Source organism: Aythya marila (genome assembly GCF_965140915.1).
Source record: "Aythya marila genome assembly, chromosome: 8".
NCBI classification, from domain to species: Eukaryota; Metazoa; Chordata; class Aves; order Anseriformes; family Anatidae; genus Aythya; species Aythya marila.
In genome coordinates, this window is record NC_139049.1 from 23,941,415 (window position 1) to 23,965,625 (window position 24,211).

At 57.4% G+C, this 24,211-nt stretch overlaps 2 protein-coding genes across 2 annotated transcripts; both read left to right on the forward strand.

Moving 5' to 3' along the window:
* Window positions 1–7,929: 7,929 nt before the first annotated feature.
* Window positions 7,930–9,108, forward strand: FOXE3 (forkhead box E3; the record flags this gene model as incomplete). Its single annotated transcript, XM_082766544.1, has 1 exon — window positions 7,930–9,108. One exon carries the CDS (start codon window positions 7,930–7,932, stop codon window positions 9,106–9,108), a length of 1,179 nt encoding a protein of 392 aa, XP_082622670.1.
* Window positions 9,109–21,112: 12,004 nt separating this feature from the next.
* FOXD2 (forkhead box D2) lies at window positions 21,113–23,970 on the forward strand. The gene has a single exon (XM_082766687.1). It carries the CDS (start codon window positions 21,284–21,286, stop codon window positions 22,679–22,681), a length of 1,398 nt encoding a protein of 465 aa, XP_082622813.1. The 5' UTR covers window positions 21,113–21,283; the 3' UTR covers window positions 22,682–23,970.
* The last annotated feature ends 241 nt before the right edge of the window (window positions 23,971–24,211 follow it).

Sequence of the window (24,211 nt, forward strand, 5' to 3'; positions counted from 1 at the left end):
AGGCAGCTGCCATTGGTGTTGGAAATGCCCGGTGGAGATTTTGGCAACTGATGTCCTGAGTAATCCTGGCCAAGTCATCTAAAGGTAAGGAACCCCTCCTTGCTGATTTCTGGGGGTTATTGGTCATCTGCAGAGGTGGCTCTGGTCCCTCTGTCTACCTGTGTGGTGAGAGCAACAGTGGATCCATGCCTATGTAGGTGTGGAGCTGGTTGGCTTCGAGCAGGGGACATCTCCTGCCCCATCTGTAGTGTTTGGCAGCATCCCGTGGGCTTTCTGGGCTCTCAGGCCTTGAAGTGACCTGCAAAGCTCCGTTTTGGGTGTTCTTTCTTCTCTTGTCTGGAGCTGCATCGTTTAGGAAAGTGCTGATGTCGATGTGAAAAGTCCTGGTGATGGCTGGGCTGGGTCACGGGGCAGGAACAAATCACTTTCCCACTAGGGAAAGGTCATCTCTGAAATTTTATGGACAGTTCCCCTGTTCTCCAAATACCCTCTCCCTCTGGCCTTTTTTTTTTAATATTTTTTTTTTTCCGTGTGTAATTGCGTGTCAGACCAAGTGCACTCAGAATGTGAGCAGGGTCTGATACAAGGAGGGTGAAATGAGATAATCCATGTTTTCATCATCCATAGGCCTCTCTTTTCACAGCCCGTGGGCCGTACTTTATTAGGCTGAGCAGCTCTGGGCCTGCAAGAAAGAGGAGGACTTTCTCATCCCGATGAGAATGGGGCAGTGAATGGATTCCAAGTGTTTACTCAGCATTTGTCTCGTGCTTTATCAAAGGCATGAGGAGGAGGTGCCGACAGACCTTTTGTCCCGCTGATGTGTTATGACAATGTTCCATGAATATGCAGAATGGCAGAAGGGATTAGAGCCAGTACAATTCCCCTCCGGCGCTGCTTTTTTTTTCTTTTTTTTTTTTTTTTCTTTTCTTTTTCCTTTTTTTATTTTTGCCTGGGATGTTCAGGGGTTTAAGGGTGACCTGCTCGCAGTCAGGGCACTAAACATCAGATTTCCCCGCAGATAGGGGTGTAAAAATCCCACACTTGTCCAAAGCTGTTAGGATCTGGCTCGAAGGTTGGGCTGCTGTGGTCACTGGCTGCTCTTTATGAAGCTTGGGCTGGCAGGAGCTGCCTGGCTGAGAGCTTTGTGTTTCAGGAGACAGGGGGATATTGGGGCGTAATTAAAACCTGAGTTGATCAGTGACACGTGAAACCCAGGCCGATGGTGATGTGGCTGCTGCTTTTCTCTTGGTGTGGGCTGGCAGCAGTGCCTTGCCGTGCTCTGCTGCTGCTTCCCCAAGTCCTGGTCCAGGCTGCCAGGCCAAGGGATAACTGCTGGTAGGTTTTTGCCTGTTGTTTCCAAGAATTTGGGTGTTGTTCAGTGGTGCTGGCATCAGGCAGTGAAGCTCTCCATGCTCTGAGCGCTTTGATTAGTCTGTATGGGTTAATGAGTTAATGCACCTGTGAGGCAGGTGGTGGACATTATCTCCCTTTTCAATATGATGCTGCAGCAGGTAGGAGGGAGCAGGCACGGTGCTGGAGCCCTGGGAATAAAACCAAGCTTTCCTCTTGTGTTTCTAATCCTTCTTCTCCAAGTGATGCTGCTGAGCGATGGCCAGCAGCCGTGAACCTGTCCTGGTTGTGGTGTGTTTCTCCTGTGTAGCTCAGCGAAGGTCTTCCACCTGAAAAATCATCCTCCACTGGTTTTCTAAACCTTGTGGCTTTTCCCATCCTGTTCCCCAGATGGTTTGAGGGGGAGCTCCCCAGATATACGAGGTTAATGGTGACTTTGTGTCCTGGCTGGGTCCTATCCCGGGTGTCGCTGCGGTTGCCGTGCGTGGGGCTGCCAAGCTGGTAACTGGAGAGCACGGAGGGGAAAAACAGCAGGGAAGGAGGCAGAGCCTCCCTGAAGTCCTGGCACCATCCATGGGGAGGTGGTGCCCACAGCTACGGCACGCGTCGCTGCTTGCTGGCATCCCTCTCCAGCCACTTGGGAACGCAGGCAGTAAGTAACCTAATGAATTTTGATGCAATTAGCCCAATGTCAGCTCTTGGCTGGTGGCCCCTGAGAGCCCTTGGCGATGGCTCCGGTGTCTGCTGTGTCCACTGCCTGCCCTTGCTGCCTCCGAGGGGTCCGGGCAGCACTGGGCTGTGTTCCTGGCAAACCCAGACCCCAAACTCCTTGGGCTGGTTGCTCAGGCAGCCAAATTCTTGAGGCTGGCTTGAAAAGGAGCCGGGAGCTTTTGCCATCTGTCTGCTTTCAGCACCGTCAGCAGTGCGAGCACTGCCTTTGCCCTCTGGGCTGCGCGCGGAGGATCGCAGTGCTCACGCGTAACGGAAGAACAATGAAGTGTGAACAAATCCTTCCCCCTCGGAGAAACCTGTGATGAAAACACGATTGGCAGCCCTGGGAAGGAGGCCTCGGAACTGGTCTGGGTGCCAACCCTGCGTGGGCCAAGGGGATTTCCTGACGCCAGCTGGGCAAAGCAGTGACCTGAGTCAGAGCGCATGGGATGAGGGCTGGGAGCAGGAAAAGCAGGTTGGGGAAAAGCATGTGTGAAGGCAGAAAGCCACCAGAAAGAGGGGTGAGCTTGGAGCTCCAGCAAAGAGGCTAAGGCTGCCTGGCATCGCCTGTTTCCCACCCAAGCAGAAGCAATTCAGCAAAGCCCACAGCTTGGTGAGCCGGGATGCAGCTCTATCCACCACAGCCCCATCACCCAGCAGGACAGGGCCGGGGCAGGGGCAAAAGCAGCGTGGTGTGGGCCTCCTGAGCAGCTACCCCAGAGCTAGAGGCACTCGGTGCTGACAGAAGCAGCCCAGATCTGGGTGCTGGTGCCAGCTGCCCACCTGCATCTGATGCCGCTGTGGTACGGAGATTCCCATCTCAGCTGGAGGACCCCGCTGCCCACAGGTGCTTTGGAAGTGGTAGGTGGGAAGGAGCTGATTGAATCCTTGTGAGCCACCCAAATAAAAGGTTTCTGGGTTGCTTCTGCCAGCCCCAGGTGGCACAGGGCAGGGCTAGCTTTGGCAAGGAACAATGTGTGATAACACTCAGATCAGACTGGACAGGCATGAATCAGAGTCTGAATCATCTCTCTTCCCTTATCCCGAGGAAATTACGTGATGAACATGGGCCTGTTGTGGCTGGAGAGCCTTTTCTTTCACCATATGCACTTTGAAGTCACTGCATGAAATTTTAGTCACTGGACACCTCTGGAGTCAGAGATCCGAGGTCTCTACAACCTGAGCCGTGTTGTCTCCCCTCCAGCCAGCCTTTTTCTTCACCAGCACAGACGTGTGCTGAGATGTCCCCATTTGGGGCAGGAGGGCTGGGAAGAGACATTGGGGAACACAAGGGCAGGTGCCTTGCTTCTGGACTTACTTCTTTTCTTGCCAGGCTTTAGGATGCCCAGCAGAGTGCTTGGCTGCCAGCCTTTGGCTCCCCAATAGCTCCATGGGCCTTGAAAACTTCTCCAGGCAAGCATATGGGGCTGGTTGGAGGATCTCTGCTCTTCTTCTCCCCAGATCATCATGGACACAAGGCCTCAGCTCTGCACCCTTGCTGGGAACTGCTCCCAGCTCCGTCCCCAATGTCCTACCCAGCTTCCAGCCACCAGCTCCTGGGCACCCTGCACCTCCAGCTGAGATCCCTCCTCCTGCGCTACCAGGAGGGGACTGACAGAGGTGCCTGGCCCAGCCAGGAGGGATTAAAGGGCTTTTGTTTCACAAGCATTTTAAGCAGTGTGAAAGAAGCCAACCTGCCAGGCTGGCTGCAGGCAGATCGCATCGGAGGTATGAGACAGGGAAATTTTCCACGGCAGAGATGTGCTCCTGGCCTAAGGGGAGGGAAAAGGCTATTGTGTTTGGAGTGAATGGAATCGCTCCTGGCAGGAGCATTAAACAGAGGAAGAAGAATTGGCAGTGAGCTAGCGAGGTGGGATTTTACCTGTCTGCCTGGGCTTGCAGCTAATCAGTCCAGCAGTTACAGGAGGGTAAAGGAAGGATGAGGGAAAAGGAAACTTTTGCAGTGAAATCCTTGCCTGGGAGCCCTGATGTGCAGCGTTTGGGCATCAGTCCCTTGATTTGACTGAAAAATGCAAGCCTCGGTGGGTTTGGGATGGGATGCAGATGGTCTGTGCAGCAAATTCGCCTATTGCATTGCAGCCAGTGAGTGCTGGGGCAGCAGCAGGGCTCCCTGGTGTGGGGTCAGGGAGGGGGAGATAGTGGGGCAGTGCAAGAAACCTGCTCCTCCTTCGGTGCCTGTGGCTGGGCTCTGTGTTCTGCCTGCTCCGCTCCTGTTCTCACCTTCCTCTGATGGGTTTGCAGAGGCTTTCAGCAGACCTGGTGGGCCAGGTTCTCCCACGGACCTGCTGCTTGTTTACATGGCGAAAACACTACGGTTCTGTGTGAGCCTCATGAAACAGCCCTGCAGGGCGCTGAGCTTTAATTGCCTACCTCGCATCCCCCAGAGAAACCCGGATGGTGCGCACCTGGGTTCTGCTGGGAAGGGATGGCTGTTAAGGAGGTGGTTGGAAAGTTGGAGACCAAGGCTCCTTGTAAAGATCTGCTCTCACAGGGGTTGTCCTCAGGAATTTGTGTCACGGTTTGTTCCACCGCCTCTTTTGACTAAGGGCAATGGGAAGGGCAGCAGAGCCAGCAGGGAGAGGCATAGCTCAGCCTGGCCCTCCTGACTGCCCTCTTCTTTGGCTTGGGTTTTGGCCATGAGACATGGAGCTGGGGCATTTTCCTTTTTCCAGGAAAAAGGAAAATTAAATATTGATTATCACAAATGTTGGTATTTGTCTTTGAACGAACAAACCATAAACGCACCAAAGTTTTTAGAAGCCAAAGCTCTAAAACTCCAAACCAAGCTTTGTCCCGATCATGATTTTCAAAGTCTTTTAGAATCTTTTACATTTTCCCTCAAGTTTAAACAGATACTTCTGTTAAGAGTACTATTTTTTGTAAACAGAAAACAGGAGAGAAACATTTATTTTTCTTTCTTCCCCTTTATTTCGGTAGGAATGAAAGAAAACTTCAATTTTTATATGAAATATAATTCTGAGCAGAAAATCTTAAATAGTTGAAGTGGAAAAAAAACTTCACCACGAGGGTGAAGAAGGGTTTACAAGTTCCATTCTTTAGAAGTTTTTCCCCAGTTTGGTAAATGCTTTGCCTGTACCATACCTATTCTGTTAGTGAGCAAATGATTTGCCTGGGTGTTGCTGCGCCATTACCTACAAATACCCTGGTGGCTGAGTTAGTCCACGAGAAGTGCTTGTTTGCTGTAGTCACCTCCTTCTGTGTGTGGGAGAAGTGCACAGCCGGTGCTTGTGTGGCTTCCAGCACAGGACATCCATGTGCGTGTGGTTGGTGGTAGAAATGGGGGTATTTCGGGGCAGGTTTGAGCCCCACTGGGAGGCCACGTATCATTAGAGCATAGCCCAGAGGCTGGAGGATGTGTTGGGCTGCTCACCTGCTCCGTGGGCTGCTGCTGGGTGGGGTCCTCTCATCCCTTCCCCAGGGTCCCGTTACGGTGCCAAGGACAGAGCAGGCAGCAGATGCTGGCAAAGCTTGCACATGCTTAGCAAACTTGACTTATTCCTTCTGCATTGCCTTGTTTTAAAGAGAGAGACAGGTCTCGCTTGTGGTAGCTGTTTTTATTACAGCCTTCCAGCTTTTTATAGAATGTCTAGGGCAAAAAGAGCACGTGGAGTGAGGAAGCATAGGTGGGAATTTGTGTCTGTCTGTGTTGGCTTTCCTCGTTCAGCAGTAGGGCTCGGTCTGGTTCCTGCCCACCTCTGTCCTGCTCTGTCCATCTGTCAGACCTACTCCACCACCCAGCTCCTACCTCTGCAAGGCTGGGAGCTGTCTGAACGCTGCCAACAGCTTCCAAGTAACTGCTCAGCACCTGGAGCCTTGGCCAGTCCCGAGCATGAGACAGGGCCAGGGCTTCTCCCGGGGTGCCCAGCGTTACGCAGGAGCAGGGCCTCGGACCAGGGTGAGCCTTCATCTCCTGCTGTGCAGATGAGACCTCTTTTCCTTTGTCATTTCAGGTAGCTCCAGACCCAGACAGTTTGGGTTTTTCATTTCCCATTATTTTTCTGATGTTTAGACCACCTAAAAAAATAATAATAATTGCTTGTGAGACTAACCGAGAAAAGCTGTTCCTTCTTTACACCCCTTAACTTTTTCCCTTCCAAACTGCTTCTCGCTAAATCAATCTACACAAAAATCTTTGTGTCTGCATTAAAGAAAAAAATCATGCCTGCAAAGCTGAAGGCTTCCATCCCCCTAGAGCCCCCGGGGGTAATTTTCTTTGTTCTTCATGGAATGGTTTTAATGACTCCCTTAGCCTTTGTGGGCTTCTCACCTTCTCTGGTGCCTGGGCAAGTCAGATCCTCAGCCTGTGCGTCACGAAGTGTCCAACACTCAGATACACACTCAACTTTACTGCTCCAGGAGTGTGCATTTAGAGTATTTGTCCTTTTCTCCCTCTTCTCCCAAGGGAATTAAGGATCCCTGCCATGCTCTTGCTTTGCTTCCCTCTCTGAAGAGCTGCCTTCAACCTAAGTAAAACCAAACTCTGGAGAAAGGCGCCGTTCTGTCCCCTGAATCCTCCCATTGCCCCTATTCTTGCCCACATTTGGCAGAAGGGAAACTGATGCAGCTTACCCCAGCACGCCCAGTGGCTGACCAGGACTGGACCCAGCACAGCTCTGCCAGAGCCCACGCTGCCCTGCCTGAGCCCTGGGGAGGGCAGAAGATGAACCAGGAACGTCTGAAGAGAAAATAAGAACAAAAGCAGACGCAGGCACAAGTGAGGGAACAAGTGACAGTGGGAAATAAACCGGGCAATGAATTCTTGCTTGAACTGTAAAATAAAACCACTAGGAGATGCTTGAGGAAGATGGGATGGAGAATCTTATTTTACAAAGCTCGGTGGCTTTTTATTTCAAAAAGGAGAGGAAGATGATGGTGTGATCCGAGCCACATCTCCGTGCCTCTGTGGAAAAAGGCTTTTGTCCTGCTGTCTTCTAGGAAATGCTTTTAATCAAGTTACGAAGTTGAAGGCTGTGACTTTTACTACTCACAGGATAGGAGGGATCTGCCACCATCTGCCACCCAGCAGGGCTTCCTGAGTGCCACCTTCAGCCTCGGTGATGGAGAGCCCCCTCTTTCCCCTGTCCGCCCCCCAAATGCCATCCCTGCCCTGCAGCCCTCGTACCTGCGGGCAGCCCCGAGCTCTGCGCATCCCTTTCCACTCTCCCACGGGGAAACAAAATAAAGCATAAAATAAAAGCTTGGTTCCCTTACCCAGGAGGCTGCACAGTGACTAACCGGAGGGTTTGGGGCAGAGCAGCCCCGGCTCTCTCCATCGCTGCGTCCTGGCCGCCTCGGAGCGCTTTTCCCAGGGAAGAACTCAACGAAATCCGGGCAGCGGGGGGGCTGGGGGACAGCCTTACCTGCTCTGCTGCTGGCAGCCGGCTGTGGGATAAAACTCGCCCTGGGTTTGGCCGCCGGGGCTCCGTTTAATTTCCCCCCCAGCTCGGGAAAACCGAGCGAGCGCCCGGGCGGATCGCGCAGCCCGCTCGGGAGCGGGTTTCCCTCGGGGGCCTCGCTGCCAAAGACGGCCCCAGCGAGGGGCCGGGGGGGTTTGCCCGTGGGAGACAGGTCCTGGACTCTCCCCCCCCCCCCCCCCATCGGAGGGCTCGGCTGGGCCGGGCCGGGCTCCGCACGCCCCCGGGGGTGGGCAGGGGGGCGGCCGCCCTATATATTGCAAAGCAGCTCGGGGCCCGGCTCCCCATCGCCGGGAGCTGCCGCGGCGCCTGCCCCTTCTCCCCTTCCCCTTCCCCTCCCTCTCCCCCAGCCCTCGGGGGGGGCTTTTTCTCCCGCAGCCCCCCCCCCTTACCCCCATCCCTCCGGCCGTATATGACCGCGGCCGGCTTCCCCTGCCTGCGAGGCATGTGCACGCTGCCGGCCCCCAGCCCCGCCGCCAGCCCCGGCTCCCCCGGGCCCCCCCGGGGGTCGCCCCCAGCCTGCCAGGCGCCCCCGGTGAAGCCGGAGCCGAGGGGCGGCGGGGGCAGCCCCCCAGCTCCTCTTCCTCCTCCTCTGCCCCCCGAGGAGCCGCCGCCACCAGCCGGGGGTCGCCGGAGGAAGCGGCCGGTGCAGCGGGGCAAGCCCCCCTACTCCTACATCGCCCTCATCGCCATGGCCATCGCCAACGCCGCCGAGAGGAAGCTGACCCTGGGGGGCATCTACAAGTTCATCACCGAGCGCTTCCCCTTCTACCGGGAGAACCCCAAGAAGTGGCAGAACAGCATCCGCCACAACCTCACCCTCAACGACTGCTTCGTCAAGATCCCCCGCGAGCCCGGCCACCCGGGCAAGGGCAACTACTGGACGCTGGACCCGGCGGCCGAGGACATGTTCGACAACGGCAGCTTCCTGCGCCGGAGGAAGCGCTTCAAGCGCACCGACATCACCACCTACCCCGGCTACATGCAGAACTCCAGCGCCTTCACCCCGCCGCCCGCCGCCCGCCCCATGGCGCCCGCTGCTCCCTACCCCAACGCCCTCTGCTCACCCGGTTACGGCCCCCAGCTCTCCGGAGCCGTTTTCCATCCTTACGGGGCCGGAGCAGCCCCGCAGGCGCAGCACCCCAGGATGTTCAGCATCGACAGCCTCATCAGCGGGCAGCAGGCCCTGCAGCCCTCGCCGCCCGCCGAGCTGGGCCACCCCTCGTTGGGTTTATCTGGGGCTGAGCTGGCCCCCAGCTGCTCTGCCGGTGCTTCTGAGCCTCCCTGCTTCCAGCCTCAGCCTGTCAGCCCCGGCTTGCTGGGCCGGCCTGGCCCCAACACCTTGCCTTACCCCTACGCCGCCTCGCCTCCCCACCTGCCCGTGGGGCAGGGCGGGTATTCACCCAGCAGCCCGCAGCTTTACGGGGCTCCCAACAGGCTGACCCTGCCCGCCATGCGCCCCGCAGCCTGCGCCGAGCACGGCGAGCAGCTCCTGGGGCTCCCTGCCGCGTCGCCCCTCGGCCAGTTCGGCTCCAGCAACGCCTACGTCAGGCAGCCCAATTTCCCCGCCGGCCTCGAGCGGTACATGTGATGGGGCTTGGGGAGCACGGACGGGTGCCCCGAGGTGGCCGTGGGCATGGCCAGACACACGGACACTGCCCCGTTGTGGGATCGGCTGGGTGGGGTGGGGGGGTCCCGGTCTTTGGCTGTGCATGGACACAAAGCCCCGTGCACGGTGCAGGGGGCCAAACTCCTCTCTTTCCCAGCTGTTTTTTAACTGGAGAGAAGGGGATGGATTTTGCTGCTGCGTTCCCTCCTGGCAGTGATGCTCTCCATGCCCAGGGGAGTCTGTTTTTCACCTGGCTGTGCCCGGGTGGAGCAGGGCACCCCGCAGCACCCCGGGGGAGACAGAGCTCACCCAGGAGCTCAGTGTGTGGTGGGACAGGTAGGAACCCAGAGAGCAGAAAATGTCCCAAAATGAGGCTTTTTTCTCTCTTCCCTGGGTGCCTCCTCCAGAACTGGAATGAGCTACCAAAAAAAAAAAAAAAAAAAAAAAAATCCCACTACTAAAGCAATTCACTGGATTTTAGATGAATATTTAAGATGCTTACCCTTTCCTTCCCCGTAGGAAAAAAAAAAAAGAAAAAAAGAAAAAACCTCACCCTGACTACTTCTTTTTACTATTTTTAAAAATGACTTTTATTGTTAGAAAGGACTTTTTTAAAATAAAGCTTTTCCTTCCAACATGTCCAGTGCTGCTGTTCCTCTGGCCCCAGCCAGGCCTTCCCTGGAGGAAACCCATTGCTCCCGTGACCGGGGGAAGGCAGACTTGTGCTGCTGTCTGACACCGCCTCGTCCTACATTTTTAGTGATGCTTTTTAAAGCTATTTTACTATGATTTATAAAAAATGAATGGGAACTAACCACTGCCGAGCTGTGCGATGGTTGCAATCATCACGAGGGAGCTGAGAGGTTTGCCCACGCTGTTCTTGCTGGACCCGATGGTTTCCATCTGTGTAGCAGGGAGCATGTCTTCCCTCCCAGAAATCCCTTGCAGGTAAATCTGTGATTTAGCACATCAGGTTAGGAGATCGTAGCTTTCCTTCCTAGGCACAAAATCGATTAAAAACCCAGTCTGTTCACTGCCCAGCCTGGTGCTCTTTATTTATAGGACTGTCCAGCCAGAGTGCTCAGCCAAGCTAGGAGGCAGGATTCCCCACCACTGGTTGCTGGATTCAGCTTTTCTTGTCTAAACACCCTCCAGGTAAAAGCAACTGATTTCCCCCATTGCTGCAGGGAGTGCTCTGAAGCAGAGCGGTTCCCACAGTCCTTAAGGAGGAGCTGGGTGTCACTGGGGTGGCGATGCAGACCCGAGCATCTCATTCTCCGGCTGCTGTCCGTGACCAAAAGCTGTGTGCGGGGCACTGTCAGGGCTTTTCTCTTCTTGGTCTCCTTAAAAATGGGGCTTCACCTGTCTGTAAAAACCTCCCGGCTCTGCTCTGCTCCTGCTTTGTCTGGTTTCTCCTTTCAGCTCCCACGCTGCTCCCAGCAGCAGCTTCTGTGCTTCTCCCTTACTGACAGCCCTGCTCGGAAAGGGCTGGGTGAGAAAACTTATCCCCTGAAAATATTTCTGCTTTCTATAAAAGCTATCTATGGGTAGAGATTTTTTAGCTACAGAAAGCCTGCAAAGTGCTGTCCTGTACGCGGCGCACAGCGGGGCACAGCCCGGCACTGGTGCAAAAGGGAATGGGTGCTGGGTGGCGGGGGTGGGCAGGTGATGCTGAAGCTCCCTGGGCTTGGTGCTAGGATATCTGGCCCCCTGCTCCAACCCAGTCCCCCCAGAGCCTTGCAGGGTGAGCAGCGAGTGTCAGAAAAGGTTTTCAATGCTATCGGATCGCCTGCAGGCAGCAGGCAGTGGGCCCTGTGTTGCCAAAGAGGCTGAAAGCACGGGGAACAAACCCCTTTTCTTCTTCTCCCTACAGATATTAATCCCCACATGCACAAACCTCTGGCACTTGTATTGGGATTGTCATTAAACTAATGCCTTAAGAGTGTCTTCTTGGTTAACTTAATGTATCCCAACTAGGCTCTTAAGCTTTCATTTCAAAGCTTTGTTTACAGTTAGGGTGAATCTAGCAAATGAGTAGGATTAAAGTGTCATGTAAAGCATAAGCCTTGCTGGGACAGAGTAGTTTTAAGCTTTGTAAAGTTTATACCTGCACCCTTTGTCTGTTTTAGTGTCTTTTCAGTGTCCCTGCTCAGTGAATAAGAGGGATTTTGAATGAAACGGGAGCAATTATCACCCAGATTTTGGCTGTGAAACCAAGTCTCCTTTGAAATCCTCCCCTCTTTATTTAGCAGCAGCCGGAGAGTTCAGGTGATATTAAGTAGTGGCAGGCAGAACCGTCCTCATCTTACTCCAGAAAGCCAGGGGCTAAACTTTGTTTGCTCTTCTCCATGGTGGAATGAGCGTGGTCCTTTGGGATCAGATGTGCCAGAGAGGTTTGTCTGGAGATCCGGGCAGGTGGCTTCTCGGAGGATGCCGTGGTGAATTGGGCAGGATTCAGGTCGCTCAGCCTGGATGTTGGGAGCCATGTACCCAAGGTTTGCTGCCCCTTTGACAGCTAAAGCAGTTTTTCTCTCGGAAACAGCAGCTGCCCGGGGAGGTCTGGCCAGGCTGCCGCGGGTGCCTGCGTACGGCGGGTTCTGCTCGTCTCGTGCGTGCCCCAAATTCCTGCTGCTTCCCCGCAGGTTAAAACAAGCAACGCTGAGTGCTCTTTTCAGGCGCTATTCCCAAGCTACAAATAGCGTTTTTCCACTTGGGTGCAAACAAACACATGAGCTGAAATTTTAGAAGCACGTTTCCCAGAGGATTGGTCAGTCCCTCCAGTAGGGTTGGGTTCTGGCTGGATGCTGCCAGGTGTCCACTGACAGTCCCGGTGCTGGAAATTGTAGATCAGAAGGAAGTTTTATTCCAGGTGATGCTTTGTCCTGTGCACACGCACCACTTGGAGACGGACAGAAGTTTTGGTCCCAAAGGGACCCAAAGGGACCAAAAGGTCAGGACTGAGCCATTAGGGCCACCCGGTGATGGGGCGATGGGTGCGGTGGGACCGGCAGAAATGGGCTCCGCCGGCCGATGGTGAATTCCTAACGAAGTAGAACAGGGGACACAGCGCCGGCTGTGGGGACAGGGGGTCTGTCACCCGCGGTGGCAGGGGCGAGGTGGCCGGGGTGGCAGCCGCCGTGCTCGGGCCAACACTGACCTCCAGTGGAAAGCCCTGGGAAGCCGCTGCCGGCCGGCGACCGGGGGGGCTCAGGGGGCACCCGGATCGTCGGGGGGCACCCGCATCGTCCTCGTCGTCCCCACAATGGGCAAGGGGACACGGGGGGACTCCGTGTGTGGCCCGCTGGGGGCTGTCCTAGTAGGTACAGGGACTTGGGGCACGGCCGGTACCAGGAGGAGATGGGGTTTGCTCAGGGAGGGTCACCACTAAACACGTCGGGCTGGGAAACTCCCAAAGCACCATTTATCAAATCTGGGAAAGGATCTCTCAGGATACACTCTTCTTTACCCTTTTGCTAAGTATTTGCTGCGGGACACAGTCTGTGTACTGGGACTGCTGAAGTGCCCTTGCTCAGGGCAGGCCCCAGGTTTCAGCAGAGGAATTAACTGACCAGCACAGCTCACACCAACCCAGGTGCCTGGTTATATCCTTCTCGGATGTTCCCTGCTTGAAATAACAGAGACTGAGTAATAATAAGGTGTCCGTGCTGCACCACAGCATTTTCATCTAAAAAAAGGTGCTTCATGTGGAGGTGTAACTCTTCTGAGCGTCCCGTCTGGCGCTTGTCCACTGTGCAGTGAGCTTGTTGGTGAGCAAGCAGAAGGCTGCCGGACCCTTGGGAACCACAAATTTCATCCCCCAGAAGTACCCACAGACACAAGTAGGGACCATTTTGCTGCCAGCCCCCAAACATCCCAGAGCAGCTTTGCATTCCCATCGCACAGAGCTGGCCAACGCGCTCACCGCAGCGTTACCTGCTGCTCCAGAGCCAGCACCACGAGGTGGCAGCCAGGTGACGCCCAGGACGAGGTCCCACAGCCCACCCTCTGCTCTCTGGCCAGACCCCACCAGCTGCGGACCATCCCCAAGCACCATTTATCCATTCCCAACCCTCAGCCGCCCTGCGGTGCTGCTTTAGGCGCGCATCCGTCTCCCCCCGGCCCTTTCTTTGCAGGCTGTCTGCTGCTTGGGTTCTCCCTCAGCTGATGCTCGCCCTCTAAGTATAATTGCAATACAAAGTAGTTTCAGAGTAGCGTGCAATAGTGGCTAATTATTTGGAACAATTATACATAACAAAGACAGAGCCAAGCAGCAAGAGGGCTTAATTGTCTGGCCAAGCATGAAATAGCACAGGATTATCGCTGACAGGGGGAGGGGGTGCAGCGGAGGAGAATCGCCCCATAGAATAGGCAAGAATCCAGGCTGCTTGGGAAGGCAAAGTTTATTGAAGAACTTGAAAATTCCCCTTTGAAGCATCTTCTGAAATGCCAGAGAAGACATGAAAAGGATAATGACCCAGAATATGGGCTTAGCACACAAATCCCCGCACTGACAGACTCCAGGCCTGCAGACGCTTAAGCACATGCTTAAATTTTAAGCACATGAATAGTCCCCTTTGACGGCTCACGTGCTTAGAGTTAAGCTTAGGCATAAGTGTTTGTAGGATCGGAGCCCAGATTTTTATTACAACTAGGCTCCTCTCGGCCATGGCAGGAAATAAAAGGCCTGCAAAGCGCGCGAGCTTCCCGCGTGGTGCCGTGAAGCCCTTTGCTCCGTACGAGCACCGTGCCCAGCCGCAGGGACACCAGCATTGGGACAGCAGCCACGAGGTGGTGAGGAGCAGTGCGGGCAGGAGAGGTGCAGGGAAAAATCCTAGAGGACACCAGGTTTGTGGCACCTGCTGCCCCACCTGCTCCCGCATCGCATCTCTCGGTCCCGCGGGTGCCTGGTGGGTTGGTGAGGTGCCTGTGGCCAGCCTGGTGAGTCAAGCACAAAGGAGATTTTTCTCAGGAACAATGTGCAGACGTGGATCTGCCCTCTGTGGGGCCACAGCTCCATCCCCAGCCGTGCCCGGGCCCCACGGAGTGGGAGTTGCTGGGCCAGGAGGTGACACCGCCACCGTCCCCCTTCACCTTCACACCTGTGGGCTTGAGACTGCTGCTAGCTGCCACTGGAGGGCATTATATGATATATACAGTCCCCTCGCCCCGTGGTACATGCAGCCTGTTTCTCAGAGGCAGGGATGGCAGAGAGCATGGGATATGGGAAGCCACGGGCTGGCCCCACAGCGCTCGCTGGGGCACCTCGGTGCATCGCCATCCCTCCACGACGTGCCTGTGCAGCAGCCCGGAGCTGCTGCAGGGCACGGGAGGAGGATTTTCTCTCAAGCCAGAGGTTAATTATTCTTTATTGGATAATTTTCAGCTGCCAGTGCTGGCAGTGAAGGGGATTTCCTCTAGGTGGCACGCTTATCTCTGCGCTGGGAGGGAAGGAAGCCCCGGCAGCCTGCTGGGGAGCCAGAAGCACGGGCGCAGCGCTCAGCCTGCCCGCGTCCCAGCAGCAGGGAGCAGACAGTGTGCCCCGACACCTCCCGGCCCCGTATTGCTGCCAGAACTCGGCATCGAGGTCTGGAAAATTGTAATAAAAATAATTTTTAACAAAGGAATTTCAAAATAAGCGTCGGTGGGATGCGGCTGGCTGGGTGACGCCGCGTGCCCACCCCGCAAGGGTCGGGTCTATCCAAGAAATGCAAACCCAGAGGTGAAACGCCAGCCCTGACCTTCCTCCTGCACTCCCTGGTGCTGCATCTTCCACCCGAGCTGTGCAGCTTCCTCGTCTCAGCCGGGACGAGCATTAATTTTAATCTGTGCATTGACAGGTTTCCCCTCTCGCATCCTCCGTGCAGCTCAGGGCAGCGATTGCTTCTGGTGGTTTCAAGAACAGTGCAGGAGAAGCTCACGCCCCTCTAGAGTGCCAGGGATGGGTTTCTTGCGTGTGTCCCTTTTATCTGGCGCGTCCCTTTTACCTACTCTGCACCTATTTTATAGGACTGCAGAACTGCCCCCTGCAGCCACACCGGCGCAGCCATAAAGTCCCACATCAAAGCAAGGTTTAGCTTCGGTTCCCTGAGCTGAAGGTGTGGAAGTGCCGGAGCCAGGCTGGGATTCACCCCACTGCAGACCTTCAGCTGGGGCTGTTTTGGTGCTTCCCAGCTTGGTATTTTTGCTTGATGGTATTTGACCCAGATGAAATGTTCACCATCCTCACAGCCTCTTTTCTACCTGGTTGTCCTCTGCTGGGTGAGGGGCCAGGGGTTAGGGTGTTTGGCTCTGCCTCTGCTTCTCTGCATGGCATAGTGAGATACTTCCCCTCCCTCATCAGCCTTCAGGTCACAGACTTTTTCCAACTGTTTATTCAGCTCCTTCCCGAGGTGGGAGTAGAGGAAAGGGACCCTGTGCATTATTCCTGTGCAGGAGGAACATCGCAGTCACCAGCTGACTGAAGCACAGTTTTATTTGAAGCCAAGAGGCAAAATGTATCTACAAGCCTCTTTGCAGGCACATCTGTAGATGTCAGCACGTGTGTGCAGGACTAATCTTTTACAAGACTCACCCCAACCTCATCCCCACCTGGAGACTGATGGATACTTCCAGCCACAAAGAATGCCATCCTCAGCCATTTACTCCATGCAGGAATAATTAAAAAAAATAATGATCAAGCTTTTTTTCTCCCAGTCAAGCCACGTTTCAGTAATTTTCCACCTTCTCTGGAATTTCCTCCTTTGAAGACCTTCTCTCTGCTTGCTCCTGTCCCCATGTTGAGGGTCCTCAGCTGGCGTTCATGGCAGGGGTGGGCTTCTGTGGACCTGGTGGGTGAGGTGGGCACTGGGGCTGCTGACTGCAGAGGACTCAGCAGCAGGAGCTACCTGAGCATGGTCAGGTGCTGGCTTGGAAACCTGGACTAGGAGACCTCCTCACAGCTTCCTGCATCTGCAGGAACCCAGTCACTTACATCAGGTCTTGCACGGTGCACCTACATTTGGGAAACGTGACTCCCTCCCTCACGGGACCCCCTCTCCTCCGCCAAATCCTCCCTTTTATTTTCAGGGGATTCAGGGAAGAATGAAGTGATTTAGCAGGCTTGTTTTCACAGGGATATTTTTCCTCGTGTGGTAGGCAGTGTTACCAGGCTGTTCTGTACATGTTGCCATGTGCCAGAGTGTAATTGCCTTCCACATGCATCAGCCTTTGGCTAATGTGTTTTTTATGGCAACCAGGAGAGCTGGATTTGGTGAGTCTCAAAAGTGCACCTGGTGCTTTATGGCTTGAAATCACTGCCTTCCTCTGAGTCATGGAAGTGTGTGTGTCTCTTTTCATGTCAGATTGCTGAAGAACAGCATGAAAAAAAGCTTACGCCAAGCCAGAGTTAATCAGTTGAGTGTTAAGCTGCATGTGAGCTTGCCTGGTGGGCTTCATGTCCATGTGGGATGGGGTTGGTAATGAACACGGAGCAGCAGGCAGAGTTGTTGAACTGCACGTCCAAAGCTGAGGTCCTAAACTCAGATCCCAGTACCTAAATGTGTGTGTTTGTGTGTGTGTGTGATGAGAAGGTTCAGCCCTGAGCATTGGGACACCTGGGGAAACCTTCACCTGAAATCCTGGCCTTTTTTGGTGTGGATTTTGGGACATCTGGGTTTGAAAATGCAAGTCAACCAAACAGAGATATCCAACATTTGAACGCTGCAGGGACAGCTAAAGGTACTTGACATCGGTGGTCTCCAAACTGGGAATTTCGTGCATCCTGCACTACCTGGCACCACCGTTCCCAGCCACCTTCCTGTGCCAGGAGCTCCTGGCGAGCCAAGTGAGCTCCGCAAACTGGGAGCTGGCAATAAGGGGCTGGGAAAAAAAACCACGGGACTGAACTGCAGGGAGCACTGAAGGTCTGAGCCTTGGATATGGAAAGAAGAGAAATAATATCAAAGGAAATCACATAAGTGGAAAAAGAGCCCCCTGGGGCAGCCCAGGCAGCAGCAGGTCTGTCTTGTTCGTGTTTTCAGAGAAGTTAGAGGTCAGCCGAGCTTGATAACGAGGTAATACAGAAAATCCATCACTGAGCCTTGGGGGACTTGTGGATGCGGTTCTCATCAGAATAAACGACTTTAGATGCTGCCCGGCGGAGGAAACAACAACGGGTCTGCCTCGCAAACCCAGCCGGTCCTGTGCGAGGGCAGGGTGCGGGGCCGGGGGCTCTGCTCCTGATAAACCCCAACTCCGGGGGCTGCTCCGGCATCTTTCTTGCTTCCCTCCCCTCCAGCCTCGGGCAAAAAGCAGCTGGGCAGGCAGGGATCGAGATTTTCCCCGTGGAAAAAAAAATCAGTGCCTCGTCGGGGGGGCGTTTTGCAGCATGTGGGGGGCTCCGGGCTCGGGGGCGGCGTGGAGCCCCCAGGGAGGACACGGGGAGCCCCTGGGGAGGCTGCGGCCGGCCCGGAGCCCCCTGCCCGAGGGAGGTGGAGGGCATGGAAATACCTCCGACAGACAGGTGGGACAAGCACCGAAAGTCCCTTTAAAGGTTAAAATTAAAATGCTGTTCGGCAGATAGCCCCCGTCTTTTTTATTTTTATTTTATTTTATTCGCTATTGAGACTTTTTGGAGACCCTGAACCCCGCCAGGCACTTTTGATGGCGCAGCTCCCCGTGAAATGTATCGCAGAGCCGGGTGAAAGCGGCTGGGAGGTGGAAGGGAGGCTGCCCGTAACGAAATATCCCAGACAGGAGCGCAGAAAAAAAATAAAAATCCGCCTAAGAACAAACGCTCCCCTCCCGCCCCTGAGCAGGGGGGAGATGGCAAAGCCGATCTTTTCGGGTCGATCGGTTGTGGGGCTGTTCCGGGAGTCCACATCGTTTCGCACCCCGTGTATGGACCCGGGATTAGCGCTGACCCCGGTACCCGCGGCCGTCCGTAGGGCCGGCGGCACGGCCGGCAGCCTGTGCGTATGGGACCCGGCCGTCTGGTGTGGTTCACTCCAGGGTTTCCCTTTCCCGAATCGTTTCAGGGCGGTTGGGTTTTAGGTACTTTTTCTCGTTTCGATTCGTTTCTGCAGCCAATCTTGCGGGACGAAGCCGCAGCGAGCGGCCGCTCGGCGAGCAGAAGTCGCTGGCAAATGGGGACAGATGGGGGCACGGGGGCTCTGCCGCTGTCACTTCGCTTTGGGCCCCCCCACCTCAGCTGGGGCTCACATTTCCCCTAAAAACACGCCGAAATAGGCTCAGGAGCGGCTGCTGGGGACGTGCTGCTCCCCGAGCGGCTGCGACTCGGGATGCGCCTTGCCGGAGGGGGGCGGGCCGGGGGGAGCGGTGCAAGGCACCGGTAGCATCCCCCAAAAAACGCCCTTTAATGCACCCCCCCCCGGCCCCATGAGGAGTTTCGGAGTGGAAGCGGAGGCGCTCAGGGGCGTACGGCTCCCCCCGAGCCCCCATTTCCCGGGGGCTGCCCCCGGAGCTGCCCTCCTGGGAGGGGATGGGGACTGGGCATGGTGCGGGGGGGACCCGGCACAGCCCCCCCGTTGGTTTCGCTTCGAGCCCCGCTTTCCTGGTGGGGCCAGCCTCGGGGCAGGGCGCTTTGGTGGCAGCCACCCTGAGGGGCACGGAGGGTCGCGGGGGGTGGCAGTGCCGCTGTCCCCGGTGCCTGCTGTCCCCTGCCGCCGGTCCTTTTGCTGTCCCCAGCCTCTGGTCCCTTCGCTGTCCCCTGCCCTCCCCTCGCAGAGGCACAAGGCGCAGCTCCCGGCGGTTCCTTTCTGCCCCGAAACGCACCGAGTGGAAATTCAATCGCCCGCTTGTGTGTGTGGTCGAAATCTCTGGCAGCTGCTTCGGAATTTTTTATGACACTTTCGTTTATGTAGGGGAGTCATAACTATTATTTTACTTAATAAAAATGGAAACGGGCTCGGCTTTTTTTTTTCCCTCCCCTCTTCCATTTGTTCTTCCCACCGCCTCGCCGCCGGGCTGGCTAACGGGGAGCTTGAGCAGCGGCGGTGGGAGAGATGGAGAGGAGCCGGAGCGTTTCTCCGTGCAGGCAGAGAGAGGATGAACAGAGCCGCTTGCACACACGCGTGGAGAGGAGAGGGGGATGCGTGTGCAGGTTGTCGGCAGGAGAAGGGTAGAAAAGTGAAAGGACTCGGGAAAGCAGCTCCCCCAGCCCTCTTCGCCCGCTTCTTCACCGATTTCTCCGGCCGTTCAGGGAAATCCTGCTCCGATCGCAGCGAGGGAGGAGGATGCGGCCGGGGCCGCGGCTCCGGAGCGGGAGGATTGCGGGAGGGGTGCGGGAGGGGTGCGGGTGCCCGCTCGCGGGGGTTCCCCGGCGCACCGAGTCGTTAGGCTTTGAGTAATTGTGACCGGCATTTGGAAGCGGGGCCGCGCAGCTGTTTGGCCCGGCTCCCCGGTATTAGTGCTGGAGATTTTATCACCAAATGCTCGCACCTGTTAACAGCAGCGCCTGGCAATCCATCACCGCAGATTCTCACAGTGCTGAGCGCGGCCTTGGGGTGGGGGGGGGAAAGGCGGAGCGGCACAGACCCCCCCTCCCCAACCACCAGCCCCCCGGCTTGCAAGGGCTGAACGGAGCTGCCTGTTGCTGCTGGCAGAAAGAAGGAGCAGAAAACGGAGCACCCATCCGGCCTCCTCCCCTCCGAGGTGGTACCCGAAGGACTTTTTGGCATCCCCTTTTTGGCAGCCCCGTCCCCTCCCTCCTTCCCCGCGCATCCCCCAAATCCGGGGGACGGAGACCCCCGAAAAAGCAGAGAGGCTCCGTGCTCGCAGAGCCTCTCCGAGTAAAACCCCGTGCGAGACGGGGACAGGAGGCTGGCACGGCCCCCCCCAGTCCCCTCCGGTGGGTGACAGTGGCCGTGACCCCCAGGGGTGGCCGCAGGGGCCTTGCCCTCGGGGGGATGCTGCAGCTCGGGGCGAGCGGAGGCAGCGGAGAGGCTTTGGGAGGCCGGGGAGGAGGAGAAGGATGGGAGGGGGGGCACTGCCCTCCCCCGGGGTGCCAGGGGGGAACAGCGGCACCGGGCCGGGGAGCCCCCGTCGGGAGGGGCTGCGGGGCTCGGGCACCGTCCCAGCACCCTGCGGGCACCCGTGGCTACCGCCCGGGGCGAGAGGTCGCCGGGGGCTGCTCCTCGCACCTGCCGGGCCCCGGCATCTCCCCCCGACCCCCCCGGTGGAGGCGGCGTGCTGGGTGCTCGGTGACGTGTCTCTGACGTGTCTCTGACGTCAGACCGAGGAGAAGGGGAGCGGGGACCCCCAGATTCATTCGTGGTCCCCCCAGAGGGTCCCAGCGGCGCAGCCCCCAGCCCCGGGGGCGGGCAGCCGTCGGGGGGGCGAGGGAGGGAGGCGGCCCTAAAGGACCCTGCGAGCCTCCGGCACGGCTGGAGGTGTGGGGCGGGAGGGCTCTACGTCCCACAGCCCCTATCCCCGCCAGCCGTGACCGGGGTCCTGGGGGGGGCGGGCAGCGCCTTTCCTCGAAAGCATCCCCACCGGGGGGGGGTCCGGGCAGGGCCGGGAGCCCCTCGCGGCCCCCCCCGGGGCTGCGGGCTCCACGTGATGCCGGGGCGGCCCTATAAAGGCCTGGGGAGCGCTCGCAGGAGGCGCAGAGTGGGAGCGTTTCCACCGGGTCCCGGCTCGGGAGGGGTGGGGAGGGGGGGAGCCGCCTTCCCAACTTCTGCCCTCCCCCCTCCCTTTTCCCCCGCCCCCCTCCCCTCCCTCCCTGCCCCCCCCAGCCCTCCCAAAGACCCGCCGCCCCCCCCCACTTTACACACACAGATTATTTTTTTCCCCCCCCTTTCCCCCGTCTCTCCCGCTCCCCTTTTATCATCATTATCGCTATTATTTATTACCGCCGCTCTCCAGCTCCCTGCCCGGCCCCCGGGGCGTCCCGGCCCGTCCCTCCTCCTCCTCCCCCTGCCCCGCGTCTCCCCCCCCCCCCCCCTTTTCGGCCGCCCCTCCCTCGGCAGCCACCACCCCGCAGCCGTGCCGGGGCCCCGCCAGCAGCGGCGGCGCGGCCAAGCGGGGCTCGGAGCGGCGGCGAAGCGGGGCTCGGTGTCCCGGCGGCGGCCGCAGCCCCTCCGGCACGGCCCCGGGCCCATCCCGGGAACCGCCGCTAGGTGGGGGGGGGAGCCCGGCCTCCCTCCCCGGCCTCCCAACAATGACTTTGGGCAGCAGCAGCGGAGGAGGCGGCGGCGGCTGCGGGATCATGTCCGAGCGCTCCCCGGAGGAAGAGCCGCTCTCCGAGGTGGAGGACGCGGATATCGACGTGGTGGGCCCGCCCCAGGACGGGGGCAAGTACAGCGAGGACGAGGACGACGAGGAGGAGGACGACGACGACGACGAGGAGGAGGACGACGAGGAGGACGAGGGCGATCCGCTGGGGCTCGCCCTGCCGCGGAGCGGGGCCGCCAAGGGGCGCATGGGGGGGTCCCCGGAGCGCCTGTCCCCCGCCGGCGGCTCGGAGCCGGCGTGCGCCCGCGGCACCGCGCCCGGGGACAAGGCGACGGCCGGCGGCGGCGGCGGAGGGGGAGGCGGCGGGGGAGGCAGCGGAGGAGGCGGCGGCGGGGGGAAGAACCCGCTGGTGAAGCCGCCCTACTCGTACATCGCCCTCATCACCATGGCCATCCTGCAGAGCCCCAAGAAGCGGCTGACGCTGAGCGAGATCTGCGAGTTCATCAGCGGCCGCTTCCCCTACTACCGGGAGAAGTTCCCCGCCTGGCAGAACAGCATCCGCCACAACCTCTCGCTCAACGACTGCTTCGTCAAGATCCCCCGGGAGCCCGGCAACCCCGGCAAGGGCAACTACTGGACGCTGGACCCCGAGTCCGCCGACATGTTCGACAACGGCAGCTTCCTGCGCCGGAGGAAGCGCTTCAAGCGGCAGCAGCAGCTGCACCCGCCGCACCCCGAGCTGCTGCTGCGGGCCGGGGCCGCCGACCCCGCCGCTTTCCTGCCCGGTTTCGCCTACGGACACTACGGCTACAACTACGGCCTGCAGCTGCAGGGCTACCCCCCGCCCCATCACCACCACCCCGCCGGCGGCGGCGCCCCGGGCGCTTTCCCCTTCCCGGCTCCGCACTGCCCGTTACCGGCTCCGCCGCCTCCCGCCGCCTCCGTCTTCTCCGCCGCCTCGGGGCTGCCCTCGTTCCTGGGCGGCGAGCTGAACTGCAGGAAATCCTTCTACCACCCCCAGCTCAGCCCCAGCGCCCTGCCCGCCGCCCTGCTGCAGACCCTCAAGCCGGACCCCTCGCCCACCGGTGGCGGTGGCACGGGTGGCGGCGGCGGGGGTGGTGGTGGCAACCCCTCCCGGCCCTCTTTTTCCATAGACAACATCATCGGGGGGGCCGTGCCCCCGCCGCCCAGCACCAACCCCAGCGCCGCGCCCGCCGCGCCCTACCCCGCCGGCCAGGCGGGCCCCCCGGCGCCGGTCCTGGCCATGCTCAGCCCCGCCTTGGCCCCGGCGCAGCCCCAGGTCGGCCTGGCACACGAGCCGCTCCTGCAGCCCGCGCAGAACTTTTCCAGTAAAATCACAAACCTTAGCAGCTGTCATTTTTAAAGCGGGCTCCGGCCAGGAGAAGGGGAAGGGGAGGAGGAGGAGGGGGGGGGGGAGAGGCGCAAACCAAACGGCCCCTTCCCAGCTCTCCTCGCCAATCTGCCCCCCTTCCCTCTGCCCCGCTCTCCCCCTTCCCCCCAACCTCCTCCTGTTGTGTTTTAAGGTAGGAAATATTTCCTCTTTTTTTTTTTTTTATTTTTAACTTTATTTCCAGGCTCTGTGGCATCCAAATCTGTTTGTGTCTCTTTCCTCGGAAAAAAAAAAAAAAAAAAAAAGAGAAAGAAAAATGAAAAAGAAAAATCGGGAGGGGGAAAATAACAATATTTCATCCCGCAAGCGCCAAAGCGTATTCAGAAAGTGGCCGTAACATAAGCTGGGACCTGGGCGAGCAACGTCTTGCAGGGGGAGGGAGGGAAGAAGGGGTCTTGGGGTGAGAAAAGAAAGGTTTTAGGGTCCGAAATATTTTCTTTGAGAGCTGCGGGGCTTTTCTGCCAGGTCCCCAGATGCAGCCTGCGGGGGGACTTTGGGACGTGCCCGCTTTCGGTGCCCTCAGCCCCTCTCCCTGGCGGCTTTGCCAGGGGTGTCCCTCCTGCCCCTTCTCTCAAGGAAAATGTTTGAACGGCTCCATCTTATTTTGCAGTTTCTTTGAAGCTTTGGTTTTAAAAGGCACTGTTTAGTGTTTCTTTATTTTTAAGGAAAAGAAAAGTCGGTGAAACTCAGGACTGCGGTTTTTTTTTAATTATTATTTTTCAATGAGACATTCAAATGCACGTTTAAATGAAAATCTGATCCGTCAGGAAGTTAGGAGAATTCCCGTACTGTTTTTTTTTTTTTTTTTTTTTTTTTTTCTTATCCCCTTTTTCCCACCCCCTCCACGCGTGGGTTTTTGGTGTATCGGTAATTATTTGTATATAGATTATTCGGGAGCTAATGAGCGGAGTCCAGTTTACCCTTCACTGGTTGTGCATCCGTCATATCTTATTTTATTGAGAGAATCTGTGAATAATTTGATGTGGAAAAGGCAACAGAATTTTGTCCGCCGGTGGTGTAAATTAATAAATGTTTGTGACCTGGTTAAAAAAAAAAAAAAAAAAAAAAATGAAAAAAAAAATAATCCCAATGGTTCTTTGCGATGTCCTTTGTCACGCTGAGAGCCGAGAGCCCCGCTCGGGCCTCGGGGAAGCGAGGGGCTTCCAGGTTTTGGCGAAATTCAGCGAGTTTCGCTGCTCCGGCTGCCGAGGGGGGGGTCCCCGCTTTGGGTCCCTCTCCGCGGGCGGCGAGGAAGGGCCCCCCCCCCCCAGATTTTGGATTTGGTTTTATTTCTTTGGTCGCTTTTTGGTTCCCCCCCCCCCCCCATCGCACCGCTGCTCGCTGAAGCCCTGCTCCTTTCCATGCCTTTGCCGGGGGAGGCGGTGGGGGCCGGGAGGAAGGTCCCTAACCCCTTCTCTCCCCGCTCCGCGTCCCTTTATTTTCTTTGAAAAAGTTGACCCAGGAGAAAAGAAGTTGGAGGATTCCCCCCCACCCCCCCCCATG

What these genes read in the sequence shown, in the direction of transcription:
- FOXD2 (XM_082766687.1), top strand. Translation starts at nt 21,284, where the DNA reads ATGACTTTGGGCAGCAGCAGCGGAGGAGGCGGCGGCGGCTGCGGGATC.